This window comes from Calidris pugnax, unplaced genomic scaffold, assembly GCF_001431845.1.
Source record: "Calidris pugnax isolate Ruff unplaced genomic scaffold, ASM143184v1 scaffold211, whole genome shotgun sequence".
NCBI classification, from domain to species: Eukaryota; Metazoa; Chordata; class Aves; order Charadriiformes; family Scolopacidae; genus Calidris; species Calidris pugnax.
This window is the reverse complement of record NW_015091083.1, coordinates 8,024,521-8,049,422: the sequence shown is the minus strand read 5'-3', so window position 1 is coordinate 8,049,422 and position 24,902 is coordinate 8,024,521. Positions and strand designations below refer to the sequence as shown.

Here is a 24,902-nt window from a genome sequence, read left to right as displayed (position 1 = left end):
CCGATAGGTGTTCTCATCCCTTGATATCATTACCGAGATTGTCCCCTTTGTCCAGTCTTAAATGCTTCATGGAATGGGACTGTCACCATTTCCTGACAACAGCACAGCCAAATAAACTGTATTGTGAGGAAATGCTTCCTGCCATTAAGCCTAATTCTCCTTTCCTCATTCTTATTCCACGGGTCAGAATTGTGCTCTTCAGCATTCCCCAAAACCACCATATTACCTCTACTCACCCTAGCAACCATGGATGAAGGCAGGTATACTTCAAAGGCTCTTTGACTTTCTATTCCTTCCCTCCCCCTGCCCCCCACCCCCAAGTCATTATCTCTGCTTAGCTTATTATTAATACTGGTTTTCTCAGAACTTCTTTTCTGAAATTCAGACGTTTCCAACTGTTTGTAGTAACCTGGACAGGAACACATCAATATCAGAGAGAAAAGAAACTACATTAGCGCTACGCAATCTGAAGATCTTCACCCTGAACCACGACCAAACCTGCAAATATTATCCAAAACCTACTACACAGGTCTCCCTGGGACTTGACTATCTTTTGAAAAGATATGCTCCTGTTTCCCAATCAGTGGCATAGGATGGCTTCCAAAGATACTCCTTACTTATCTGGACTACAGCAGAGACACTGGGAAAAAGAGGGAGGGGAAAAAAGATGGTTCCTTTCCCAAGTGTCATCCATGTTAAAAATGTATGAGTTACTGCCAAGGAAAAAAGACACTCAGTACCTGGCTATCGCTTCATACAAAGTAGATGCATTTATTTTGCAAAATCACTGGCCTGGGATGGCTTCCAAAAACATCCCTTACTTAGCTGAATAGAAGCAGAGTTACCTCTAGAGATGTCATATGGCAAAGCCTCAGATCCTACTAATAATATTCCTGAAGCCATATCCAGATCCATTGCAGTGAAAGCTTTGTCATGGATTTATATAGGACTAAATATGAAAGACAAGCACTCCAATATTCCCTATTTGCCCAGCTGTGTTTTCACAAAATAATTTTTCAAAATAATCAAAAGATCATTTCTTTTTCTAGATACCACGTTATGGTCATAATCGTTACCAGTATTTCTTCAGCTTAACATGACAACTGAATTCAGACACTGCAAATCTGCTGTTGGGAAAACAGCTAAATATTAGCCAAGAGATCAATGATAGCAATGTTAATAAACTAAAATAAACTCATTTTCAATAGCTGTCAGATTATTTATTCTTTTTGGGAAAGCAAGAATATGTACACACCTCTACTGCAGAGGTGTTTCTGGAGCAGTGATTCTCAAATGATGGACCATATTTGGTTTACAGAAGTGCACAACTTCTGCAGGGGTTTTTATCAAAAGCTTGATGGAAAAGGTGCAGGAAAATCTGCAAGGAAGCTTTACTGGTGACTAAACGCGTTCAAGAATTTGGGGAATCACTATTTTAAATTTACTCAGTCTGTAGAAGCTGGTACTCGTAAAACTAACAGAGATCAAAAATGAAGGATGAGAATCTTGAATGCAGAAAGCAAATAGGATAATGATATGCAAATTATCTGGGTACGCAGAGACAGGTCTAATTGTTGGGTCCATTAGACACTGGATTTCAAAAACACCCAGCTCAAGCTGCAAGTCACTGTGACCCCTTGAAGGGTCCTTGAAAAATTGTAGATGGCAGACACAAAAAGAGCTGTGCTGCTCCCCACAGCACTAACTTCTTAAATGAAAAACTGCATGCAATTTGGTGAAATTCAGCATGAAGAGAGCATGAAGGAAGTTTCATTTGTAACAACTGATCGAGGATGCGATTTATACTTTGGCTGACATCAGGAACTGTCACAGGGAACGCTGGACCTAAAGCAAGAATCCTGAGAGATAGACCTAAGAAACCACACGTTTGCTAAGATCTGCAACAGATTCCTATTATCCGCTGCAGAAGCTGGCAAAACTCCCAAAGTTGGGAATCACATGTAGGCTCTGAACCTGTCCACGCTGCCCAGAACAAATGTGCTATGGGAGGCACTGAAGTCTAGCTCTTAACAGTGCAGTCCTGCAGAGACAATATTATTCTTTAGGTCTCTGAACCTGACAGGAAGATGGATGCCACCCTGCTCCCAAAACTGGCTTGGAGAAATCACTAGATGTATGATTGCGAAACTTAAAGAGACTGAATGAAGCAAGTCCTTTTAAATGAAAGCTGAGCTCACCTTGCTCAGTATGCTTTGAAAACTCATCTGGCAAGATACGGCATCTCTTGCCCATTAAAAATAAAACCAGCCAACCATCTGTCACCTTCCATCTTGAAAGTCTTCTATTAAAATCAGGTTTAAGAAGTTGCCATATTGCAAACAGCCAGCAATGGTGAAAAGCATCCTGCAAAGAACTATGGACAAAGTTAAAGGTAACGCAAAAACCTGCTGGTTTTAACTTTTGTTTTCATAAAATGCCAAAGCTTTTAAGTGGAAGGAGCTGCTTTGCTACCTCCCTGGACTCAACTCCTGTCCTAGAGCAATTAGAAGCAGCAAGATGGGGAGGAAGGAACAAAGCTGACACACACAGCACTCACAATTGCCTCTACACAGCCCTCTGCTTTCCTCCCAGGAATGCTCTATACAGGCACCACGGGATTGTGTAGTTGTGCAGGGAAGAACAGGAGAAAGTTCTCTCCACTAAGCGTAGAACAAGTATGAAAAGAAGTCAGCAGGCCTTAAAATCAACAGGATTCAGCTCTCCAATGTATCCGTTCTTCGTACAGACAAACATGTATTTCAGACTTTTTTGTTGCTGTTTTAAACACATGCTCCATGCTGATAGTATTTTAAGTAACCAGCTAATTAGACCTGAAGCCTGACTGATCTCCTACACAAGCACCTATGGCACCAATGTTAATATTTAACGAGGTCAGCATTATTATTACGGTAATTATGAAGTGAATTAACAGCGCTAAACCTGTTATTTCGTAGCGTATGCCGATCATTTACCATGTTCTCCTTAACTTAAAAGGTCTGACTTTCACCCCAGCACCATGGAACGAAGTGCAGATCCGCTGTTTCACATGTTTGTTATTCCCAATGTGGAGCTCTGGGTGCGGCTCCCGGAGGGAACAGACTAAAGCCCATCTGTTGAGGCAGAGAACGGATTTAGCAAGACAAGCGTGGGAGCTGAGCAAGTAAAATCTCAGCCATCCTAGCAATTACCCTACTTACTTTGCACTTCCCATGATCAGCTGGCTGGTCTGTCCCCTCTAACAACCAGGGATTGTGGGGTTTCTTGCTGGCAGTTGCATTTTTCCCCCCGCAGCTCAAGCAAACCCATTCTTTTTTGTACATTCCCCCGCTGTGTCGCCAGGCTAACGTGCCAGGCAGTCTGCTGGGGGCGACCCTGGAACTTTCCTTCCCAGTCTTTTATTTTTTCTAGGAGAGGTCTAATTAGCTTGATCTTTCATTTGGCCCAAGGGAGCTTGGCTAAATTCATCCCGCCCATAGTTAGGCGAAATACAGCAGTGTAACAACTTCAGCAAGGAGCCACCTATTGAGTATTCTTATTTCATGCTTTACCAGACAGAACATTGTGCCACTTCTCCATTTTGGCTAAATTCATCCCGCCCATAGTTAGGCAAAATACAGCAGTGTAACAACTTCATCATGGAGCCACCTATTGAGTATTCTTATTTAATATTTTAACAGACAGAACGTTGTGTCACTTCTCCATTCTACATACAAGACACCTACACATGCTCCTAACACCAGAGAGCTTCTCCTGGCAAAGGGTCACCATACCCATTAGACTACAGCCCCACTGAATACAAAAAAACCCGTGCACTCAGCCTGTGTGAATTGAGGATGGTAAGTACAGGATGTTAATACAATTCTGCAAACTCCTCTAAATATATTTTCCCTGGATATGAGATTCAAAACACAAGTGTTGCAAATCAAAGTCTCCTTCCTTTATTTGCCATAAGCAAATCTCAATCGAGGCTACTAGAAAGGTCTATTAAAGAGGAAAAATAACAGAAATAGTACATAATGTTTGAAAGATTAATTCCTAACTACAGTTCCACTCCGTGCTATTCAGTTGTGCACTATTCAGTGCCTGTATCAGATTCACAGGCTACGGAAATCAGTATATTTTAATAATTTCTGAGGGCCAAGATAGAAAGGGCATGTTTCAGTTTGGAGGATTTAGTATTTTTGATATTTTATTATTATTGTATTAGCTTTTAGGGAACAGAAATAAAAGCTTTTATTTATGTGTGTGTATATACATATATATAGTCCATGTTCCATAAGAACATAAAGTTTTTCAAACAGATCTTTACTTTTTCTACAGTATTCCCCCCTCCATGCCCCAGCATAAAGCAGGATTTTAACTTTATGGCTATTATAACAACTTTTATAGACCTATTCAAATAGATTTCGAGTCAGATAAACTCAAAGGCCAAAGGAATCATAATGGTAATTTCACCTACCTTCCAGTATGACACCAGCCACAGCATTATCTACGTTTCCTGCACTGAACCCAAAACCTCACTTCTTATCTTGATGTCAAGTGATGAGAAATCCATAACTATTTCTGTGATAAACCTAGATATCACCATTCAGCAGTCTAAGGAGATCACTTCATTTATCCAGATATTTTAATCTTTATCATTGGGGCTCTGGCTGTAATAATTCACAAAAGATAATAACTGCAACTCAACTTTCATTTCCCAGTAATTAAAATCTAGTCCTCTATATTACAAGTCCTCTTCCGTTCTGCTGATGTGAGAGTCGTTATTTTTAACTACAATAACTCATTATCAAACAGTCAGGATAATCTATTTTGTTTGGCAAGGGATACATCAGCTTTCTTTGCTGGCTACTTGCCACCATACTACTACTTCCAACATGCAACTTTCACTTTCAGGAAGGCCGCAAGAGGAATAAAACCTGCATCTCACAATTTACAGCTAGAAATCCTCAATCCAGGTCTTATCTCTCTCTCTCCTCCTGATGGCAGGAACGGGATGTGGACAGGGCTGGTTAATGAAAAAACTGAATTTTTTCACAAAAGTAATGAGGAGCTCTCTGTATCTTCATATATGATTTATGCTTTTCTAAATGCAAATTAACAAGGCAAAGCCATAGGTATACAGGTGCTTGAATTTCAAGCCTTTACCCTCAGAACAGCATTTAGTGAAAAGTTATCTCAAGGTTGCTCCTTGAAATCTATCCAGAAATCTAGCAGAAACAAGTGACAGCTCACTCATTAAAGGGAGTTTTATGAGAGAAGTAAAAAGATAAGCCAGAATGTCACGTTGGTCTCAAATAACCCACAAGTGCCTTTGAGATACTTGACAGGATTCATCTATTGAGAAGTAATGTAGAAGAGTTACAGGTTTCAGACCTTCTGATGTCCATGCGTGGGGGGGAAGGAGGAAGGTTCTTGTCCATCACATTAAAAACACTCTTTGTATAAGTATAAAGAGTTTGGAATAAGCATGACTCTTTGTACCTGTATAAATAAAGCTATGTTTAGACAATCACACAAGTCCGTAACTAAGTGTTCCTCATTATAATTTTGTTAGCACTAACAGTGTTTCCTAACAACAGTGCTATCATCTTACTTCAGCAATTATTTTCTTTGACACTGGATAGCGAAAGATTTTCTTTGTACCATTTAACATGACCCTACTCCTTTTTATTGCTGCAAGGCAAAGAAAACCAAGAGTTTTAATTATACATCCAAGATGGCTGTTTCATACCAACTCATCAGAGTCATCTGAACTTCCTTAAATTGTGACATAAGGATTACTCCTGCATAATACCAACAGGCTGGTGCCTTGAGGAGACTGCCAGTTCCCTGCAGGAGCTAGCAGAAGCAGCTGAACTGGTTTGTCAAGATAAAAGCTATGATAATTAGCAAGGACATCGCCATCTGAATCTGAACAGGATTCCTGTGGCTGGAAGTGGGTTTAAGTGTCAGAAGCATCATTAATCATTGCTATTCTTTCTTGTGTGAAATTACCCAGGTCGAAACTCTGTCAGGAAACAGTTCTCCCCTCCGGGAAGCGAAGCCAAGGTGCTCTCTTGAAGCCCCAGCTGCAGCTACAGTTAAAAGTCAGAAACACAGGAAGTCTTCAGATGAGCTCAGATATTTTAAAATGCAAGGAAGGGTACAGTTACAGCACACATGTCGAGGCTTAACTGAAAAGTAAAGTTACTGAACAGAAACTTGGTTCTGTTTTACCTCAAACCAGAACAACATGGAACCATCACCTATTTTCTGCTTGAACATTTTCTAGCTGTGACCGCACACGCATGTTCTTCACTGAACGCTAAAGTATTTAACGTGTAAATACAATTTTTATTTAGCATGTAAGGAAAGAAACTTGTTTACTTCTGTTTGAGCAAGACCATCTTAACATGCAGTCAATAAGCTTCATATTCATAGTCTTTGATTGGAAGACGACCATTCTGCTGGTTTCACACCACTGTCACAATTAAAAAAATATGATAAACTTTACAATATCCAGGTCCTTACACCTGTCATTACCATAAGGTCTGGGGTAGGGGAGGGATTTCATAAGTGTGTCTGCCTTCCACATCAAGACAATTTCCAGACACAGAGAATTCTCTTGAGAATCATACAACAGATGAGTCTTACCACAGTAATTTATTTCTTAAAAATCTAGTTTATTGCACTTGTCTCAAAGCACAAACAAAACAAAAAAACCTAAATACAGAAACAAAAGTAAAAAACCCATCCTAATTTCATTAAAACTACCCTAAAAAGTAGTCTGAGAAGAGCTCTTGACACCAATTTAATATTAATGACCATAGCAAGGTACAGAATTATACAGTAAACAAACAACTAGCAAGCTCAAGCCATTACTAAGATGACTTCAAAAAATGTAATACAAAAGTGTCACTATTAAATAATGCCATTGTACTTGAGCATCTGGTGCTTGGCAGGGCACAGAGAAGTAGTCACGTCCCTTCTCCAAAGTGACAGACTCAGGAGCTGCCACAAGATACTTTTAAGCTGAATTTCAGCTTCTTTGGGGTCCTCAAGATACCAAGCTACGCTTGCATAAAACAGACTGGGTTACTTCACACGCTGATTCCATTACAATCCACTGCCAGACAGGCTAAAAAAACCCTCTGGGGTAATCTCCATATACGGATGAGATAGCAATGAGGCAAACATATCATCTGTAAAAGGGAAACAAATCTGTCCCTCCCTGTAAGACTGAAGGATCAGACTGAGAACTGACAGCCAGTATCACAAGTGCTACTTAAAAAAAGTGACACAACTTGGTTCTCTCGCCACCGATTCACATTCTCACCTTGCACCATGTTTGTTCCAAGTTTAGTGCAGTGCACACAGGAATTATTCTGAAAGAGAACAGAGATTAAAAAGAAAACACATCCTTTTCCATATGTATTAAGTTCTCAAAACAGAAACATCCCCACTTTTCAACTCCTGGCCTTTCCTGAAGCTGGCTCTTCTACAGTATCGGTTACCAGCTGCTTTAAACATTCTGGTGATTTATAAGCTTAGAATGAACACAAAATAACTCCTCCGCCTACATACTGAACTGAAATTCTCTCATCTATAGTTCTATTGCTTAAAAAAGATGAGGTATCTTTCAAAGAAGATTTAGAGTTTAAAGAAAAATAAACTGCAAAGATTAACTTAGGTTACTTCCCAGTTCATCACATACCTCTGCTGCAAGATCTGTTAAGTAATAAGACACTTCAAAATTTAGCTAACATAGCTAAAAATGAGAATATTGTTAAGTATTTTCTCACAATATCACGATTTTTAATGGGATATATAGGTAATTCTATCAATTACCATTTTTCCTTTTAATACATCTAAGTTTGGTACTCAAAACAATTTGAGTCCAAATGTTAAAGCACTGGCTGGAGGCACAAATACAGCACAACAGGAATTATGAAAGCTGCCTTATACATTCCTGCTTTGTACTACAAACCCAACATGCAACTTCTTCCTATTCCAAAGTGGGATGTACCCCCCAAAATCTCTCAGCTTCCTGCTGGCTGTGTGAAATGGGCACAAGTCCCCCTGACATTAGGTGTAATCCAAACTTCTCCCTTGTGAATGAAGCCAAATTATGAACCAAATTTGTAGAAATGGAAGGTTGGTATAGCCTTGCAGATTATTTATATGGCAATGGATCAAATTAAGTTCATTTCAATACTAATGCTGTGTAATCATGATGTTCCAAGATCTTACTGAGAAATACTTTGCCATATTTTCTTCCATGCTGCAAGGGAAAATAATTCTAAATATACGCACAATAGTCGGAGAGCGTTCCCATCTGTTTGGAGTTCCAAGTACAAGAAGAAATTGAGAAATGCTTAATGTTTCTGCTGTAGAGAAATATTTAATGCAACAGAATTCCTTCCCAAAATAAGTACACATGTATTAGTGTGCATGCTGTTGTGAAATAGTCACTTTCATTGCTAGTAAGATTAACTTAAGAGTTATATTTCCAAAGGAGCTTCTACAGTAGTACGGTATAACAATTGCAGTATGCCACACCTAAAGAGTCTCCCAAGAGATAATGGAACAAACATCAGAACTCACAGCTTGGGGGGTATTTAACAGGTCGGTTTTTCAATACAAAAGTGCTAATATCACAGGTCCAATATGAGTGGCTTTTAGATCCAACATTCTGTACATACATTACAGAAATTCTCTATGTCCTTCTGGTTTTTTTTTCACTGCTTCACAAGCTTGAGAGACTTCATATCACTTCCCATTCATCTTCAAAATCATCAGGGTGAAGCAGAACAGAAGTGTCATTATTTTTCGGCAAACTATGGGAATGGCTAAAGGTCTTAGTGAGGCGCTGGAGGAGGGATCCTGAAGCACTGATCGCCCACAGTTCATCTAGAGGGGTCACTGCAAAGCATAAATTATCCATCTTTTAATTAAGGTAGCAGGTTCCAACTATAAACATTAAATAAATAATATTTGGATCTATTTTCCTAATCATACCCACAGAAGGTTTTTACTAATGTGAAAAAAGCACCCTTGGTGAAAACTCTCACAGCCAACAAAGCATTTCGATCACGCAGCTCTCCCTGCATATGGTCAGCTTGAGCACCATCAGGCAGAAGTCAAAGCAGACATCACCACGTTTTGGAGACTGTCACACAGAACCAACTTGCCTGTTAAACGTGAGACATTTCCAGGAATCTTTTTCCAGTAGTCTCCTGCTGGATTCTTGTCAGTAATGCCATATCGACGAGCCACATCTCCGTTGGGACAGCGAGCCCAAACTGTCCTCGTACTTATAGCCAGCTGACAAGCCTGCAGACCTACAGATAATTGGACACGGAGAGGGAATTGTCACAGGCTTTCTTGTATACTAAATACACTTGCAGAAAAGTTTATCAAGAGAAGACAGCAAGACTGTAACAGTTTTTATATATTCTTATATTAATCTAGAGAACTCTACATTATAAAAGGCACAAAGAAATACCTGGTTTTCCAGGAGGCTTTCTAAGAAAGGATTGCCAAGAAGGCTATTTTAGGACTACCTATTTCCTTACACTGACTTTAGGGGAGTTGAACAGAGTAGGTGCTACTCAAATCTGGGCTTCTGGCCCCGTGTAAGCAGAATACCAGAAGGCAGACCATTAGGCCACTTGCAGTACATGAAGCTGCACGTGAACATGCAGCCAGTGAGCAAATAAACTTTTTAATTGCAGACTTTGTACTCACTGCATCTATTAACCATAAGGATATCACACTATGGATACATTTTGTTATGTGGCCACAGCCACAAGCAACAATCAATTAGAGGATCTTCAAAACATACTTTTGGAGCCACTGCTTCATTTTACTACCCCATGGGGAATAATCCAACAGTTACAACCCTAGTTTGTCTAAAAAAGGTTAACATTATAAAGATTGTGGACTTTTTATTTCTTCTTCCTGACAAGAAAACAAGTACTCTGCAACTAAGTGCCATGCATTTATGCAGTGAAAAATCTTCAAAAAGCAGACAGCATCAATAAACAGCTATTTAGAAAGAAACAACTAAAATTTAGTTTTACTTACAGGCAAGGCAAAAATGTAATTACCTAATCTAGAATGCATCCAGCACGCAGGATTAATAGAAAGATGTGCAAAATAGCATTAGGTTTTTGTTAGCCACATCTAGATTGGAACCCCATGTTGTATCATATTTAAAGACAAAACTTCCCACAACACAGTAGTCTCTATTGCCCAGGAATACTGCTTTAGTTCTAACTGAAAGGGAACTGTACCATTTGTTAATTCAGTGGCAGGAGCCTGAAATAATACACAATGGAAATAGTTCTAACTGAAAGGGAACTGTACCATTTATTAATTCAGTGGCAGGAGCCTGAACAATGGAAATTCATCCAAAAAAATGAGACTTCTCTTTAGTTAACAATTTAGTGCAAAAAAAAAAAAAAAAAAAAAAATCAGACTTCTCTTTAGTTAACAATTTCGTGTTTTTAAGTAAAATCAAGGTCCTCTTTCAAAGATAACCCTCATCAAATACTTTACTACGTTTCCTATAGATAATCACGCTTGATCACTGAGAAAAATATTTTATTTAAGCACTGTTATCTAATTTAAAAAGCAACAGAAAAAAAAAACCCAAACAACAACCACCCAACACTGAGAAAATGGCAGAAAGAACAAGGGACTGACGCATTGATTTTTTACCTGGTACATGTTCCCAGTCAGTGCCTACAGGCATTTCATCGGTAATTCCAACACGTACGTGGACATTCCATTTGCTATCAATTGCCCACAACATCTGATCATTTGGACTTGAATGAATGCTGACCAAGTTGACTCCTACTGGCTATAAAAATTAAGCACAGTATTTAAACTTTGGACTATTGTATTGCTTGTTCATAGAAGTTCATAGAAGTACACAAGGGAAGTAAAATATTTACCAGATACTAAAGACAGGAAGAAATTTGACATTTTATTTGTTATTGTGCAAAATTACCAATTTTCCAAAAAGTCAATCCCTTCATAAATAGAAAAGGAACATGAATGAAAGCCCAGGGCAGGGGGGTTGGAACTAGATGATCTTTAAGGCCCCTTCCAACACAAACCATTCTATGGTTCTATAATGTCACCTAAAGTTACTGATAAAGATATTCGTATTTAATGCTCAGCATCCAAGTCTAATAATATCAGTATTTGCTTAACCATTGTTATTCCAATCAGGTACAGTTTCAACTGCAAATTGAAGAGGGAATTGCTCCACTGAAATGTGCAAAGTGCAGTATTTTCCTCTTGCCTACGTGGAAGTTTTCCTAACATAACTAAATCTGTGCTTTATTTCTAAACATACGCAAGCAGTGTATTTTTTACAGTCTGAATGTCTCCTCTTTTCAATGAAGTGATCTGTGCTCTTCCCTGTACTCTGTGCTACAGGAATACGACTGTGGAAGTCGCTGCAGACCACTGCAGCACTGGAGCAGCCACCGCTGCAGGAGAGTATCCACACCACTATCTGTTGGCAAACCCAAGTGAAACACACTTCCCATTCTGCTCCCAGGCAAGTCCCTCCTTTATCTGCTTCTATGGGGATTTGCCTTAATTGCTATTCAAAACCAGTGTTATTGACCACAATGTTGTACAGATGTCAAAGATGGTGATTTTGTAGCAAAACATATCAGCCAACAGGTTTCGTGAATGCAAATACTCTGCAAAACATCTACTTTAAATAAAACACAGGTAAGAACAAGAAAAAAGGCTTTTGTCCACATCAGCCCTATCAAGCCACTGAAGAAGACAGTAAGATGCCCTGAAATGTGTCATCACCTCACAACGCACAGCATTTCTTGCTTTAGCTTCATAGGCATAAGCTGAATTTCCAGCGTGCTAAATGCAAGAACAACCAGCTCTTTGCATGTATAAACCCAGGAATACAGAAGCATTATCTGCATGTGTCTATAACCACACAGCAAAATCACAGATGGGCCTTCCGCGTACGTAACAGTCACCTGCTTTGGTTTTGCTATTAAAATTCTGGTCCTAACGTGTCTGACACAGCTAGAACCAAGTTCGACTTGGATCACCAAATCAATCCTGATATTCAGGCTGAAGGCCTCTGGCAGACTGTCTTCTCACGTTTGTGCTCTCATTAGGTACTTGCTCTCCGTCGTAAGTCTGAGGCTGGTAGAGGCTTGAGGCAGCGTTTACCTCTGGTTACAGTAAATTCATGATGGCTGCACTTGGAATACTTCCAGCAAGACACTAATTGTCTTGAAGAGTGTTGACTACATAGAATATATAACTGCCTGGCTACTTTCAAACTGGTATTCTGCCATACTAGAAAAAAACTAAACTACTGTATTGCAAGAAAAACAAACAAACCAACCAACCCCAAAGCCCAACAGAAACCAAAACACCCCCAAACCCCATACAACTCTCCCCTCTGGTCTTGCTGCCTCTTCACTGGAAGTTATCCTCACTCCTGGCCCTGCTCCTTTTTCTTCCTTCCATTTTTATTTGCTTTCTATGGTGACTTCAGCTCTGACTCCTTCCTACTTCGCCCTGCTCAGCTCCCCACAGCACCATCATGGGGTGCACCTCACTACTGTGCTGCTTCCAGCTTCACATCCCTCTCCACATTTCTGCTCTTGTAGTCCCATGTTTTAAAGGCAATTAATAGCTTGTGCAGACCGCACATAACAGCAGATCTTTCCTTTTCTTCTTTTTTTTTTTTCTTAAATCCACTTATCTCCTTCTCTCCACAATGTTCTTCTAACAGAGCCACCTCTTTCTCAGATTGAAGACTTTCTGCCACTCTTCCCCCATCTCCTTCACACCAGTGTGTCTGCTTGTGCTCCACCTCTGCAATACACTTCACATTCCAACTACAGTACTTTACAAACTGTGCCATACAGCTTGGTGTGACCCTCGTTATTGAAATGATGGGATTTGTGCACCTTGCTCTCCACTCTTCCGTGTCAGGATCCCATTCCTCTCTTCCTCTGTCATTTGCCTAGAAAGGAATTCCCTGAGAAAGAACTGGAGAAGTATTTCCATCCAGAAGGACTGACTGAGTAGTTGCACCCAGTACCTAAGCCTGTACTTCACTGCAGATTTATAGGTAGTGGAAGCTAAGAAAAATCAGACAAAACACACAAAAGGGCTAGCATGAAAGGAGTTGTGTGATGCTCAGCAAGGTTGCTTTTGATACCACTGCAGGTTCAAGTATAATCAAAGCAATTACCTCTACCTTATTTGGCAATACCAACATATCTAAGAAACAAATGGAAATCATCAAGTTCAAAGTAACATCTCTACAAGCTTGGCCAAAATTGTTCTCATTCTTAGCCAAAGTGAGCTCTGTTTCCTGTTCAAGTTCTCCCTATCTCTCTGGGTGTTTCACTTTCGGCTTCTCTTCCTTTTTCAGGCTATTTAGCTCTTTCTGATAAACTCACATCAATAAAAGAGTCCTGCTATTCACTCTTGTTATGCAGGATCCAGGCAATACACTGATGGCAGCATCCGATGCTCTTAACAGAAACCAGCCCACCCCACTGCAGCTTTCTGCCGTGACACAGACAGTAAATACACAACTGCCAGGACAGCTAGTGATATGATAACACACAGCAGCTTTTGGCAGAAAACAGTGACAAGACATTGGGAAACAAGTACAGGCAATTCTTAAAGCCTGTTGCAGAGGTTTTACCTCTGGGTTTTGTTTGTTTTGTTTTGTTTTTGTTTTTTAATCCAGAAACCAGCCATGTACAACAAAAAAGTGTTCTCATGGCTACCACGCTAGGGTAGATAAAATTAATTTATAATTTTCTTGACATAATAATGTACCAGTTTTTGGTACAATCATACTGACATAATCTCAGATATCCCTCATTTTCACTAAGCTTTAATTACCATAAGCATGCTTTAAGTATTTTATAATCTATATAACAAGAAACAGATCTCTACAGCAGCAGTTAAAGATTAGAGTTCCCTCACAGCAGTAGACATCTGTGCAAATTTATAAATCTGCTGATAACATTTCAGAGACTGATAACCATGAAAACTAATGAATTATTTCAGCGTAACCTTTTCTCAGCTAGTTTAACTTACATAACTTGACTGCGAAATATGTCATATTCGTAATTTACTGAAGAGTTCAGAATTTGAAAGAGTTTCCCAGCCTACCTCCTCAGACGCTGACACACCAAACTCTGTTTATAGGTTTATCCACAATACTCATCACTGCGATAGATAGACTTGTTACAGAACATTAATGGATTCGGTCTTATCTGATAAAAAATGGTGGAACATATTTTTCCTTTTACTTGTGGTGCCAAAAATTTCTAAACTCAAAAAAAACCTCAGGAGACGGACTGTTTTAGCCAAAACCAGAATGCAGATTCTGCTGCCCTCTACTCTTGTACTTCAGCTACAAAAAGCCCAGGTGCTCTCTCCTTTTGAGGATTTCCCACTACAACCATGGACCGCAACACATGCCAACTTTTCAACACTTAAAACTACATGCTAAGAGCTGTTTATACTTTTATTGTCTGCTACAAACAAACAAACAAAATAGTTTGCTAGCAACACATGCACCTGATGAGAAAACTGCTGATAAAATGAAGTAAACTTGAAGGAAGCACTTAACCAACAAATTGTTAAATCGTATCAAGAAAGAATGTTTGTGCTAAACATATTTAAGTTATAAAGTTTTTCATTAGCTTTATGATTCCGTGCAAGTCATTTCCTCTCTTTCTGCAAACCAAAGAGAAATCAGCTTCAATGTAGGAACTTCATTTCAACAATAGTATCTGACAAAATCTGAAGTGAAAACTAACGCACTTCCCTTCCCTGCTACTCAAAAGTTTTGTTTTACTGTAACTACTTCGGTCACACCTGAACCCAAAACACAGTGATTCAACTTCCCCTCAAGGAGAAAAGGGCAAAACACACACATGCACACACACAAAACAGGCATCAGAACATTTCCCACGTCACTTCTCAGGAGCAGAGTGTCCATGGATCAGCAGACCTCCACTATCTCTGTTCTGCTGCAAATACCCAGCACCAGGAAGAGTAAACGTAACATTCTCACTCTGTCCAAGCTCAATCCTTTTTATAACAGGCTGGTGGCTACAAGCAGCACAAATGTTTTCCTCACCTTCAAAAAACAAATCAGAAACACCTTCAGCTGGTCCAGGCCAGGCTGTAAGAAGGTCAGACCAAAGGTGCTTCTCACACTGTGGAGCATTACCTGTAGATCAGACTAGTCTTGCTATTTTCATTGCTAACAGACACCTAGACCCTATTAAGTTGTAGAACAAACAAAATTGTAACTTAGAGAGAAGCCCCCAATATAGGCCTATTTGCCTATTATTTTCAGAGCTCCATCTGAATGAAGGTTGTGAAGCACTTTCAGCATTAGAGATACCAATAAAGCACGAGCAACACAAGAACAGCACTGACCAGAATGTTTTGCATTCAGACTTTGAGGAGAACAGCTTGCTAAATTAAGTGCCTCTTTTTTCTCTGCAGAGAAGTTCAAGGCAATATACAAGAGCAGGGAAGATGAATCTATGCTTAGCCTTCCTGGTAGCCACGTGTTCTTCAGTCATACTGCCACTGAATTGTCAGAAAGAGATTACTATTTATTGACAGAAAAACTGGAGCACTATTTTCCTCAGAAGCCTCAAAACAACGTGACCCTTTCCCCCACTTTCTGCCTTTAGAGAATCAACAGATGAGTGCCTTTGCTGGATCTCTCCAGTCTATGGCTGGCACAATCAGGAAGAAAAGGCAAAGCCAAGGAGTCAATTCCTTGGCCTCTCCTTTGTCAACCCTAAATTTTTTATTCCAAGGGTTTTTCTTGTAGAAATATGGGAAAGACTACAACATACGGCATCAAATCCTAGAAAAGGTCATACCCAACCCATGTGACTATTCAACATGATACAGCTCAACAGAACCATAAAACAGTTTCAAAATATTTAGTACAACTGTTCCTTACAAACAATTAAAAAGAAATAAAATTTAACGCAATCACTTTAAAGACCATACAAACTACAGGCCTACTCAAGTTTGCCCAACTGTCCCCTGGTCACACTGTCTCATACCTAAGATTATAAACTGTTGTATAGGAGATGATGAGCTGTCCGTAATTACCACTACAGGTATTTTTAATAACATATGGAAAAATTGAACTATTAGGACAAGAACAACTAAGTTTTTACAGAAATGTATGTTAAATAAACGCTACGTGCAACAACTTCCCATGAAACAGAACATAATTTAGCACGAGGTAATAAAAACCTTGTATAAGCAAAGCTCTGAGTAACCAAGGCATTTTTTTGTTTTGTTTTGTTTAAAACACACCTTTAACAAGCATCAGTAAAACACTCTCTCACACAGGCTATGCCAGTAAAGCGCACCTCTCTCGTTTCCCAGACTTAAATACCTTACCAAGGAAAGTAAACCATTTTTAAGGTAAAACCACCCTTGTGTCTTTAACTTCAGCCTCAGCTCTGCTTTGCTCGGCCAATTTTAAACAGTTATTAAACTATTGCTTTTTCTGCCATTTTGCTTTTTGTCCATAGTATTTAACACGTTTGTGATGAAAACGTCACACACCTTTTAGTAACAGAAACTCTCATTTCATTACCACACTGCTTTATGAACAAATGCATATAACCCTTACGTGTTACAATTCATTTACATAACCAAGAAAAAAAACCACCACTACATCATAACACCTATAAAAGAAAACTCCACAAACTCAGGGAGGGGGTAAAAAAAAATATTATTACTCATCCAGTAATACTCACCCAGTGCTAAAGCTCTGGACTAAGTACTGCCCCAGGTAAAGCGCAGCCCCCAAACACAAGGCTGTGCAATGTGTTAAAATGCAAAATGCTGGATAAAAACAATAGTATTCTAGGGGTCAGGGATCAGAAATGAGGTCAATGCTTCCCAGAGTGCAGATGTGAGGATGTTTCTAGTACTGAACAAATGGAAGTACAAAAACAGACTGTTCTCCTTCCCACAATTTTTGGTTTCAGTGTAAGCTAGTCTTGCCAAAAAAGCAAATACACCACCTTGAGATCATATTTCACAAGGATACGGAAGGATCGTCGACTCAGTTTTCTGGGTGTATCTCATTTGGTGTATTTTTTCTGATCTGAAGCTTCTGGTGCTGATAGTAATTGCTATCTAATGTGACAGGCTACACGCACGCTTTTCTGAACATGGCGATAGCAATGCCTTTAAACAAATATCAGAAGGCTAGAACTCCAAAGCAGAAAAATACAGTGAAATATAGTGACAGCGTTTTTCTTAACGAGCAACAGAAAGGAAGATAATAAGCACTGAACTGAGCAATGGAATCGGTGTGAGGCAACTTTAGTAAAAATGCTGGAATTGCATTTTTTTCATTATCTAAAGCACCTTTTATGTAACTTACGGTTTCTTAGGAAAGGCATGCCTGTGAAGAATAGCACACATTTGAACTTAAACAGCTTAACAAAATAACACTGCTGCAGGAGCTTTGATCTCCTATACTTATTTGCAACCCACCTCGATAGAGCTACTCTGACTACTGCCAGTTTTTCTCTACATGATCTTGAAAAGCACAGTCCTCCAGGAAAAACCCTCTCCCTATTAATATCTTCAGGAGGCCTCGCATGAGTAGAGATAGATGGAACAACAGATTAGCTAGCCTGGTCTAGAGATAGATAACCAGAAGGTTTAATGAGTGTATTACCTCTCCAACCTAAGCAGAATCAAAGATTCTGGTCTAATCAAAGATAGTTCCTCCACATCTTGTCTTAGCACTCCAAAGGAGAACTCAGAGCAACTTGGAAAGATAATCTGTGCCACAGGTAGGTAACACGAGCTACTCTGTGCTCATCCAAACAACCCAACTTGAAAAGAATAGTCACGTGGATTAGATGCATCAGAAAGAACAGTTTTCCATGGCAAGTACTTTCCAAAGCAGTGATTCTGAAATAAAAGAAGCATTTTCCACAGAAAAATCCCTCCCCCTCCAAATATTCAATCCTTGAAGATCATTTCAAACAAATCCCTCCTACATTTCAGCTTTAATTTTGGTTGGCACCTACCAAAAAAAGATTTAATGGCAAAATCTGATCTCGAGGAGCGCTCACCGCTTCCTCCTGTAAGTACCACTTAACACAAAACTGGCCTTAATAATAATAGAAACCTCCCTGCAAAATGCAAAGGCAAGGCAGGTGACAGAGGAAGAAAGTCTCCAGACTTGCATTAAGTATTCTGTAAGTAAGCAGAATTTTATTTAAAGAGAGGAAAGGAAACAAAGATCATGACAGCCATTTCTAACAAGTCATCACTCATCGTAAGGCACAGCCAAGCTCCTTGCACTGAAGGTAGATTAAAAGAATGGAAGGCATTGAAAAGAAATTAAATCTAGCGTGTACTGATTTTGCAGAATTACAGAGAAATTTCCTAAGTTTCAAATGATATTTTTAGCTACCATTTGCTTTGCAGTTTTAACGATTTTTGAATGACAGTGAAAGCGTGAACAGCCTTAATTTTTTGTGTGTGTGAAAAAAAAAAATAATCTCCTCCTAGATTAGTAAGAATTTTGATTCTCTTATTTATGATACCAAGTTTAAAGAGACAACTACCAGGTTGTTTGCGGGAAAAGCAGTAAATCAAAGGTTTCTCTAAGTCAAACTGCACATACTGCAAGAGATCATTTTACAGCCAACTAAGTTAAAGTGAAGTGGTGCTCTTCTGCTGAGAGCCTAGGAACTACAAAGGATATACAGCAGCCAAATAGCAAACATCTCCTTAAATAAACCCCTTTTACTCCACAGTTTGGACAAGCTATGCAGAAACTTACATAAACCTCTCAATTTAATAAAATTGCTTTTTCAATCCTACTCTCTATGAAACTTGGTTACAAAAAGAGCAAAGAGTATCAATTAAGCAAATGGCAATTAATAAAATGTTTCATCTATTTTTAGAGTAAGATTGATTGTTCACAAGTAATAGATGATTGCTCAGTTATTACAAATACTTCTCCTCATCTTTGTTTCCCTTTAATTCTCCTAAATAAAGTTCTGCTTTCTTCAGTATTTCTCAAGATCAGAGTTTGCTCTGCATCTTTTTCAGAAGGTTCCAAAAATAAAAGCTGAAATGTTTGGAGAATTCTTTTCAAACAAGCATTCAACTGCTGAGGACCTTTTAAAGGAATTTGATAATTTTTAACTTTTGATCAACTTCTATTCCATAATTACACAAATTAGTTTTACTGACTATATTAATTTTATATTTAATTTTTAATTATTATTTCTTTAGGCCAGAAATCTGCAAAGCTTCCATTTTCATAAACATACATGCACAGACATGTAAAAACATACTCTATAGTATCAACATAAGTAATATTTATATTTCCTGTTTTGTTTTGTTTCAATTAAATTTAATGTATATCAAGGCATGCTATAGCAGGTAATAGTTTTATCCAGTGTATTTACAGTAGGATGAAAAACACTTTCCATTTCCTGGACTAAAATCATTTCATCAAAGAATTCTGGTCAGCTTTGTCAATGCCCTTAAAGCAGCTTCCAAAAAGCTGCTTAACTGCATAATTATTCTGACTTTTAAGACTGCAGAAGAGAATGGATGAAGCACAGAAAACATCCGCATATAAACTCTTACCACTCAAGACACTGTAATGATGTTATCAACCACTTCTGAAGTGTTGGGTAAAATAAAGAAAAGTTAGGGCAGAGAACATAAAATGTTATTTTTTTTCATCTCAAGAGATACTGCAGGAGGGAGTTAACAAAGGGAAGAGTGAAAAAAAGAGAATGGTTTTAGTCTAGGTTAAAAACCAACCATACAGCAAAGCCTGAACTTCAATTACATTCACTGATTTTGGCATGAGTAAAATCCCATCAAACCCACTGTCTCTGAATACCTTTGTGAAGCTGTGCAAAGATGGATGCTGTGCCACTGCAGCACTCCTTTAACGAAAAGTGACACCATAAAAGCAGAGTCTGTAGCTGCTCATGAGTCATGAGATCTGGGATATGGCAAGTCATATTGGCTCTGACATTTACTAGGGAATGAAATATCCATAGTTGGTTTTAAATTACGTTATTTGAGAATGTTCCTGTACTTAAAGCAAGTGAAAGGCAATTTTGATTTCCTTCTTCAAACAGAAAATGACTGAATCGTCCACAAACACTTCTTAAAATATTTCTGTTGTTCTGCAATAAGGTGATGCAGCATGAACTGTGTCGAAGTCAATTAAGGGAGAGATAACAGTAAGGTGCTGCTAATAAGCAAATACTGTTCCCTGAATAGTCCATTTCTCAGCCATCAACTGTTACATTTGTTATCCAAACACTAAGTTAGCATTTGGAAATAATTTTAAAGTTCACATATTTTCTTATTTTGCATTAAGCCTTTGTAAAAGCATGAATGGCAGCTCCTTCAGTACTTTAATGACTTGTTTTAATGTGCTGGAATTGTGTCAAAACAAGCTTTCATCTTCTCTGCAAGCTATGTTTGAATTTTTGCCCTTTCATATTGACTCATTAAATGTGCAATGTCAGGTGTCGGCAAGATAACAGGAAAGAGAATGACACTGCTCTGGGTATCAGAAGGTTATAATTTTAGAAGGCAACATCATCCAGCTTCCTCAATAGGCTAATAGGAAATAATTTGATTTTCAACCTTGTCCACTTAAAGACTTTCTACATAAGGAAGTTACTGCTAAATAATGAGCCACATCAAATCCCAGTCTCTCCTAAACACCTTTGTATTGAATAGTTTATTCTACTTCAATGGAGGAGTAGACAGTGCACTTAATACAAACAAAATAGTATCGGTGTAGAGAAACAGCTTTTCAGGCTTGTTTCCTGGATAGCCAAATCTTTTTTTAGAAGATATGACACAAGTTTAATTCTCTGTTTCTTGGCAAACTCAGTTTAAGTGGAACACATCCTGAAATGTGTTTCCCTCCCTTTTTAAGAACACTACTGGAAGACGTCATCACTGATACCCTCAGCCTCCCCTTCCTGCTGCCCTATCCCCTGTAAAAATTACCTCTTACAGATTACATCAGAAAGACCCACTTGCAGCACAATCTAGCCCGTGTTGCAAGTGATATTGGCACTTATTTATCCCACTGTTCTGTTATTCGGCAAAACAAGGTGCCATTTCTCCAGCTCTGACTGACCACGTCCCCAGCCCAGCAGAACAAGTCCCACGAGTGCTGTGCTGACAGGATGCAAATCTCCAGTTTCATTTCCCTGCCCTTCTTCGCTGTTACACCCCGAGATTCACAGAAAGCGCCAGCAATCGGCCGATGAGAGATAAGCACAACTAACAGCCAATGATGTAAAAAACAAATAAACTATTGCAACTCCACTGCCTCAGATTTACTTTGATTTCTCAACTTGTCCTTTCAAAAGTACCCCCCATTTCAAAATCTTCAAGAGAAATTCTGTAACGTTATAAAATGCAAATCAAGTATGCAAACACATCCAGTGCTACTGTGCTAGATCAGCAGAGAGTTAAAGTGGTTTCGTGCCAAGGAGCAAAGAATGAAATCAGCAGTCAGAGGTCAGCTCCCTTCCAGCAGTCCCAGCCCACGACACAGAAATCACTCCCGTTTCATAGTTTAATTTGCAAAGTATTAGAGCGGCAACGAAAGCAAGCGCTGAGGTTTAAGGAGAGATTAAAAAAGAAACCAGGCACTGGAGAAACATATTTTGCCCATTCACTATATTCAGAAAAGATGCTCCCAGGGTACATTAGGAGGCTTCTTTCCACTCCCAAACGAGGGAGAAGACCTGCAATTGTACTGCAGGCTTACTACCACTGGGTCATAAGGAAAAGTCCCTAAATCCAGGCGTAGCACCCTGGCAAGCACCCCAGACTCACAAGGGTGAGGATAAAGGGAGGAGGCAGGTACTTCATCACGATGCCACTCCAGCAGAGCCTTCCCACACCCCCTGCTCTGTGCTCTTTGCCAGCCCAGCCTCTTGGCTAGCACACAGCAGGTATTCGGTAGATGGTTCAAGAGTCCATTCTACCACATGCCAATAAAGCTGCTGCGTTACAGGAAAAGTAAACTTCTATTAAGGACAGAAAGCAAAACAAAATCTTCCACTTTTAAGAAAAAAAAAATATAATTCAAGTGACTTGATTTTTAATGGTTAGATGAATTTGAGACGACATGGTGACAAGGCAGCATGTTTAGCATACATTATACAAACTCTGGGGACTTTTTTTCTGGGGGTTTGGTTTTTTGCTTTTGAGAGAGAAATCTTGTAAAATTCAAACATGTGGCACAAAGTTTTAAGCTGCACATTTAAAATCTGGCTCTATTGTTTTCCATGTTAAAAATTATTCTTTTTCAAATGCATAGAGCTAAACCACTGGATTACAAGGAATTGTAAGCAACATTTTACCTGTATGGGTGGCTCAATCATTATCCACGCGGGAAGCATCAAACTTGGGTTAAGAGGTTGAGTTCCTACACGGAAATAAATGCCACCACTGGTGTCACAGGCCCAAACGTGCTGATTTCCACAGGTCAAGCTGATCAGCTTTACACCACCTAATACAAAAAAGACTATTAGCAACCTGGCATTTTCCTTTCAAATTCAGCTACTAATGAGAATTTTTATTTAGACTTACTGTATTAAACTAGCTTTAAACACAGTCTCATAAAACTGATTAAAAGTTAACACATCTTGTGAGAGACAAAAAAAAATCACTGGATACAATGAATAAAAACAACAGGTAGCTTATGTGAGGTACTTCTCTTTTAAATCTAAAAATAGATGTTTTAGCCACAGGATACTACAATTTCCAAAGCACACTAAAAATATGCTGTTAAAATAACTGAATTCAAGTAGGGAAACATTCCATGACAAATGTTATCAGTGCCTAGACAAACTTTCACATGACCTTATGTGAACTTTTCTCTGAAGCTGGCCGTGCCTGTAGCTTTTTTAAAGGTGTTGAACTGCTAATACATTCAGCAAAGAGCATTCCTAATGCTCCTAGCACTCGAAAAATATGACAGCATATGGATTATGCATTTCAGTGTTAACATACCAGTGTCACATCTGTAAACAGAGCAGCTGATTTTCAAATGGATTTGTATTCAGCAGTGTAGATATTTATTACACCTACCTCAAAAGTGCAGTGGTATTTTAACCCTATGTAAGGGGTAAATCAGCACAATGAAAACCAAGCTGGCAAATAAGTATGTTTTGGGATTTTGGGATGTGGGTTTTTTTTGCAAACCTGATCACACCCATCAATCTTGCTATTAAAGGTTTGCAAAGACAGTAGAGAAGCATACCTGGTATTTTAGACTAAAAAGAGATGCTAGTTAACTGCCAACTGGAACTCTTTCAAATGCATTTTAAAATAGCCACGTGACGTAATACATGTAACATTTGATTTATTTTTTTCCTTTCAACGTTGGGACAACACAGTGCTAAGTAATGGAAAACATGTTCTACAGAAAGAGGGACCCAATCAGTACAGATACACTACAGAAGGAATGCTCTGGTCAGAATCCAAACTACAGACTCTAAAAATAGGCCTTGCTTGTTGATTGAACATGCCAGCACTGCTTGGGATATCCCATCCTTGGTAACAGTTCTGTCTTCAGTCCTGTGAAATCTGGCAACAAATCCTTGTAAAAGTGCATCAGATACAGCATTCCTTAAAGACGGGGGTGCAATTTTATCCCACAAAGTGCAAGCTTAAAGCATGTATTTCTGCAGAAGGCAATATTCCCTGTCATTAAGGCTTACTGGGGGAAAGAACAGGAAACAACAGGACTAGACAGCTTATCTTTTAGTTATCTGTAATAGTAAACAGATCTTCTCATGAACCAAAATTACTAACTTTCTCAATCACAGGAATTTGAATTAATTCACCTCACCTGCAAAATTTCCTTTAATGTCACAGCTTCATATTTAAAACAAATGACAAAACTATACACAAAAACTTCCACTGCTTGGGCTAAGAACATCTAAAACAACTTTTTCTTGCATGCAGGGGCTTCACATTGAGCTAAAAAGTCAAAGTCTTACTTAAAATTTCATTATTCCTTCTAACATGAAGTACGACTGGAAGCAATGTCTTTGTCACACGGTGTCTCAGCTGTTGAAATGTTCTGATCCAAACAAGCACCAGACCCCTCAAACAGGGAATCACATATCACCTACTCGGCATAGCTGATATTATTTACGTCTGCAGTACAATTTGATATTCAAAAATACAGTCCTTATGTAAATGTTTTGGGGTTTCTTCCTCCTCCCACTTACTGTTTTTATCTTAGGAGAAGGTCGTGCTAACCACACTCATCTACTCTTTAGAGAAAGTAGCATGATTCAGAGGCATTGTTGATTGTTGAAACCCAAAGGTCATTCTGCTGCGTTTGGAAACCTTGACACTGATAGTGGAAACCTAATCAAAATAATTTACTAGATACTGCTCCCAGTACATAGTGTAAAGGCAAGAGGAAGATACTACCAACAATATATGAATATTTCAACATAAATCCTGGTAACCCCATCACTTCCATACGGGATTCTGAATTGCATTTTTACAGCAAAATGCTGTAACACCACCACCACCACCAAATTACAGTCCTAACGTTTCAGGAGTAAACTTAAGCATACACATGATCAATAACAATAGTTCTCCAATTTCTTCAGCCCTATTAGAGCAAATAAAGGCTTTTATATTATAACCATGGAGATGCACTTATCAGCAGTGATCTATCACACACATTTAATTGGAGGAAAAATGGCTAAAACAGTTTCATACTTAAGTTATTAATCCACAGTGACAGGTAAAGTGGAGTGTCTGAAGTATTTCCCGACCCCAGATTTCTGCAA

At 38.9% G+C, this 24,902-nt stretch overlaps 1 protein-coding gene across 1 annotated transcript in view; it reads right to left on the bottom strand.

Annotated features, from left to right (window-relative positions):
• Nucleotides 1-6,644: 6,644 nt before the first annotated feature.
• Nucleotides 6,645-24,902, bottom strand: part of TECPR2 (tectonin beta-propeller repeat containing 2) — a 44,678-nt gene continuing 26,420 nt past the window's right edge. Inside the window, exons 17-20 of the mRNA XM_014957591.1 lie at nt 22,449-22,597; nt 10,705-10,846; nt 9,174-9,323; nt 6,645-8,904 (exon numbers count right to left, since the gene is read on the bottom strand). Of these exons, the coding sequence (XP_014813077.1) occupies nt 8,747-8,904; nt 9,174-9,323; nt 10,705-10,846; nt 22,449-22,597 (599 nt within the window). The 3' untranslated portion in view covers nt 6,645-8,746. The remainder of the gene's footprint in view (nt 8,905-9,173; nt 9,324-10,704; nt 10,847-22,448; nt 22,598-24,902) is intronic.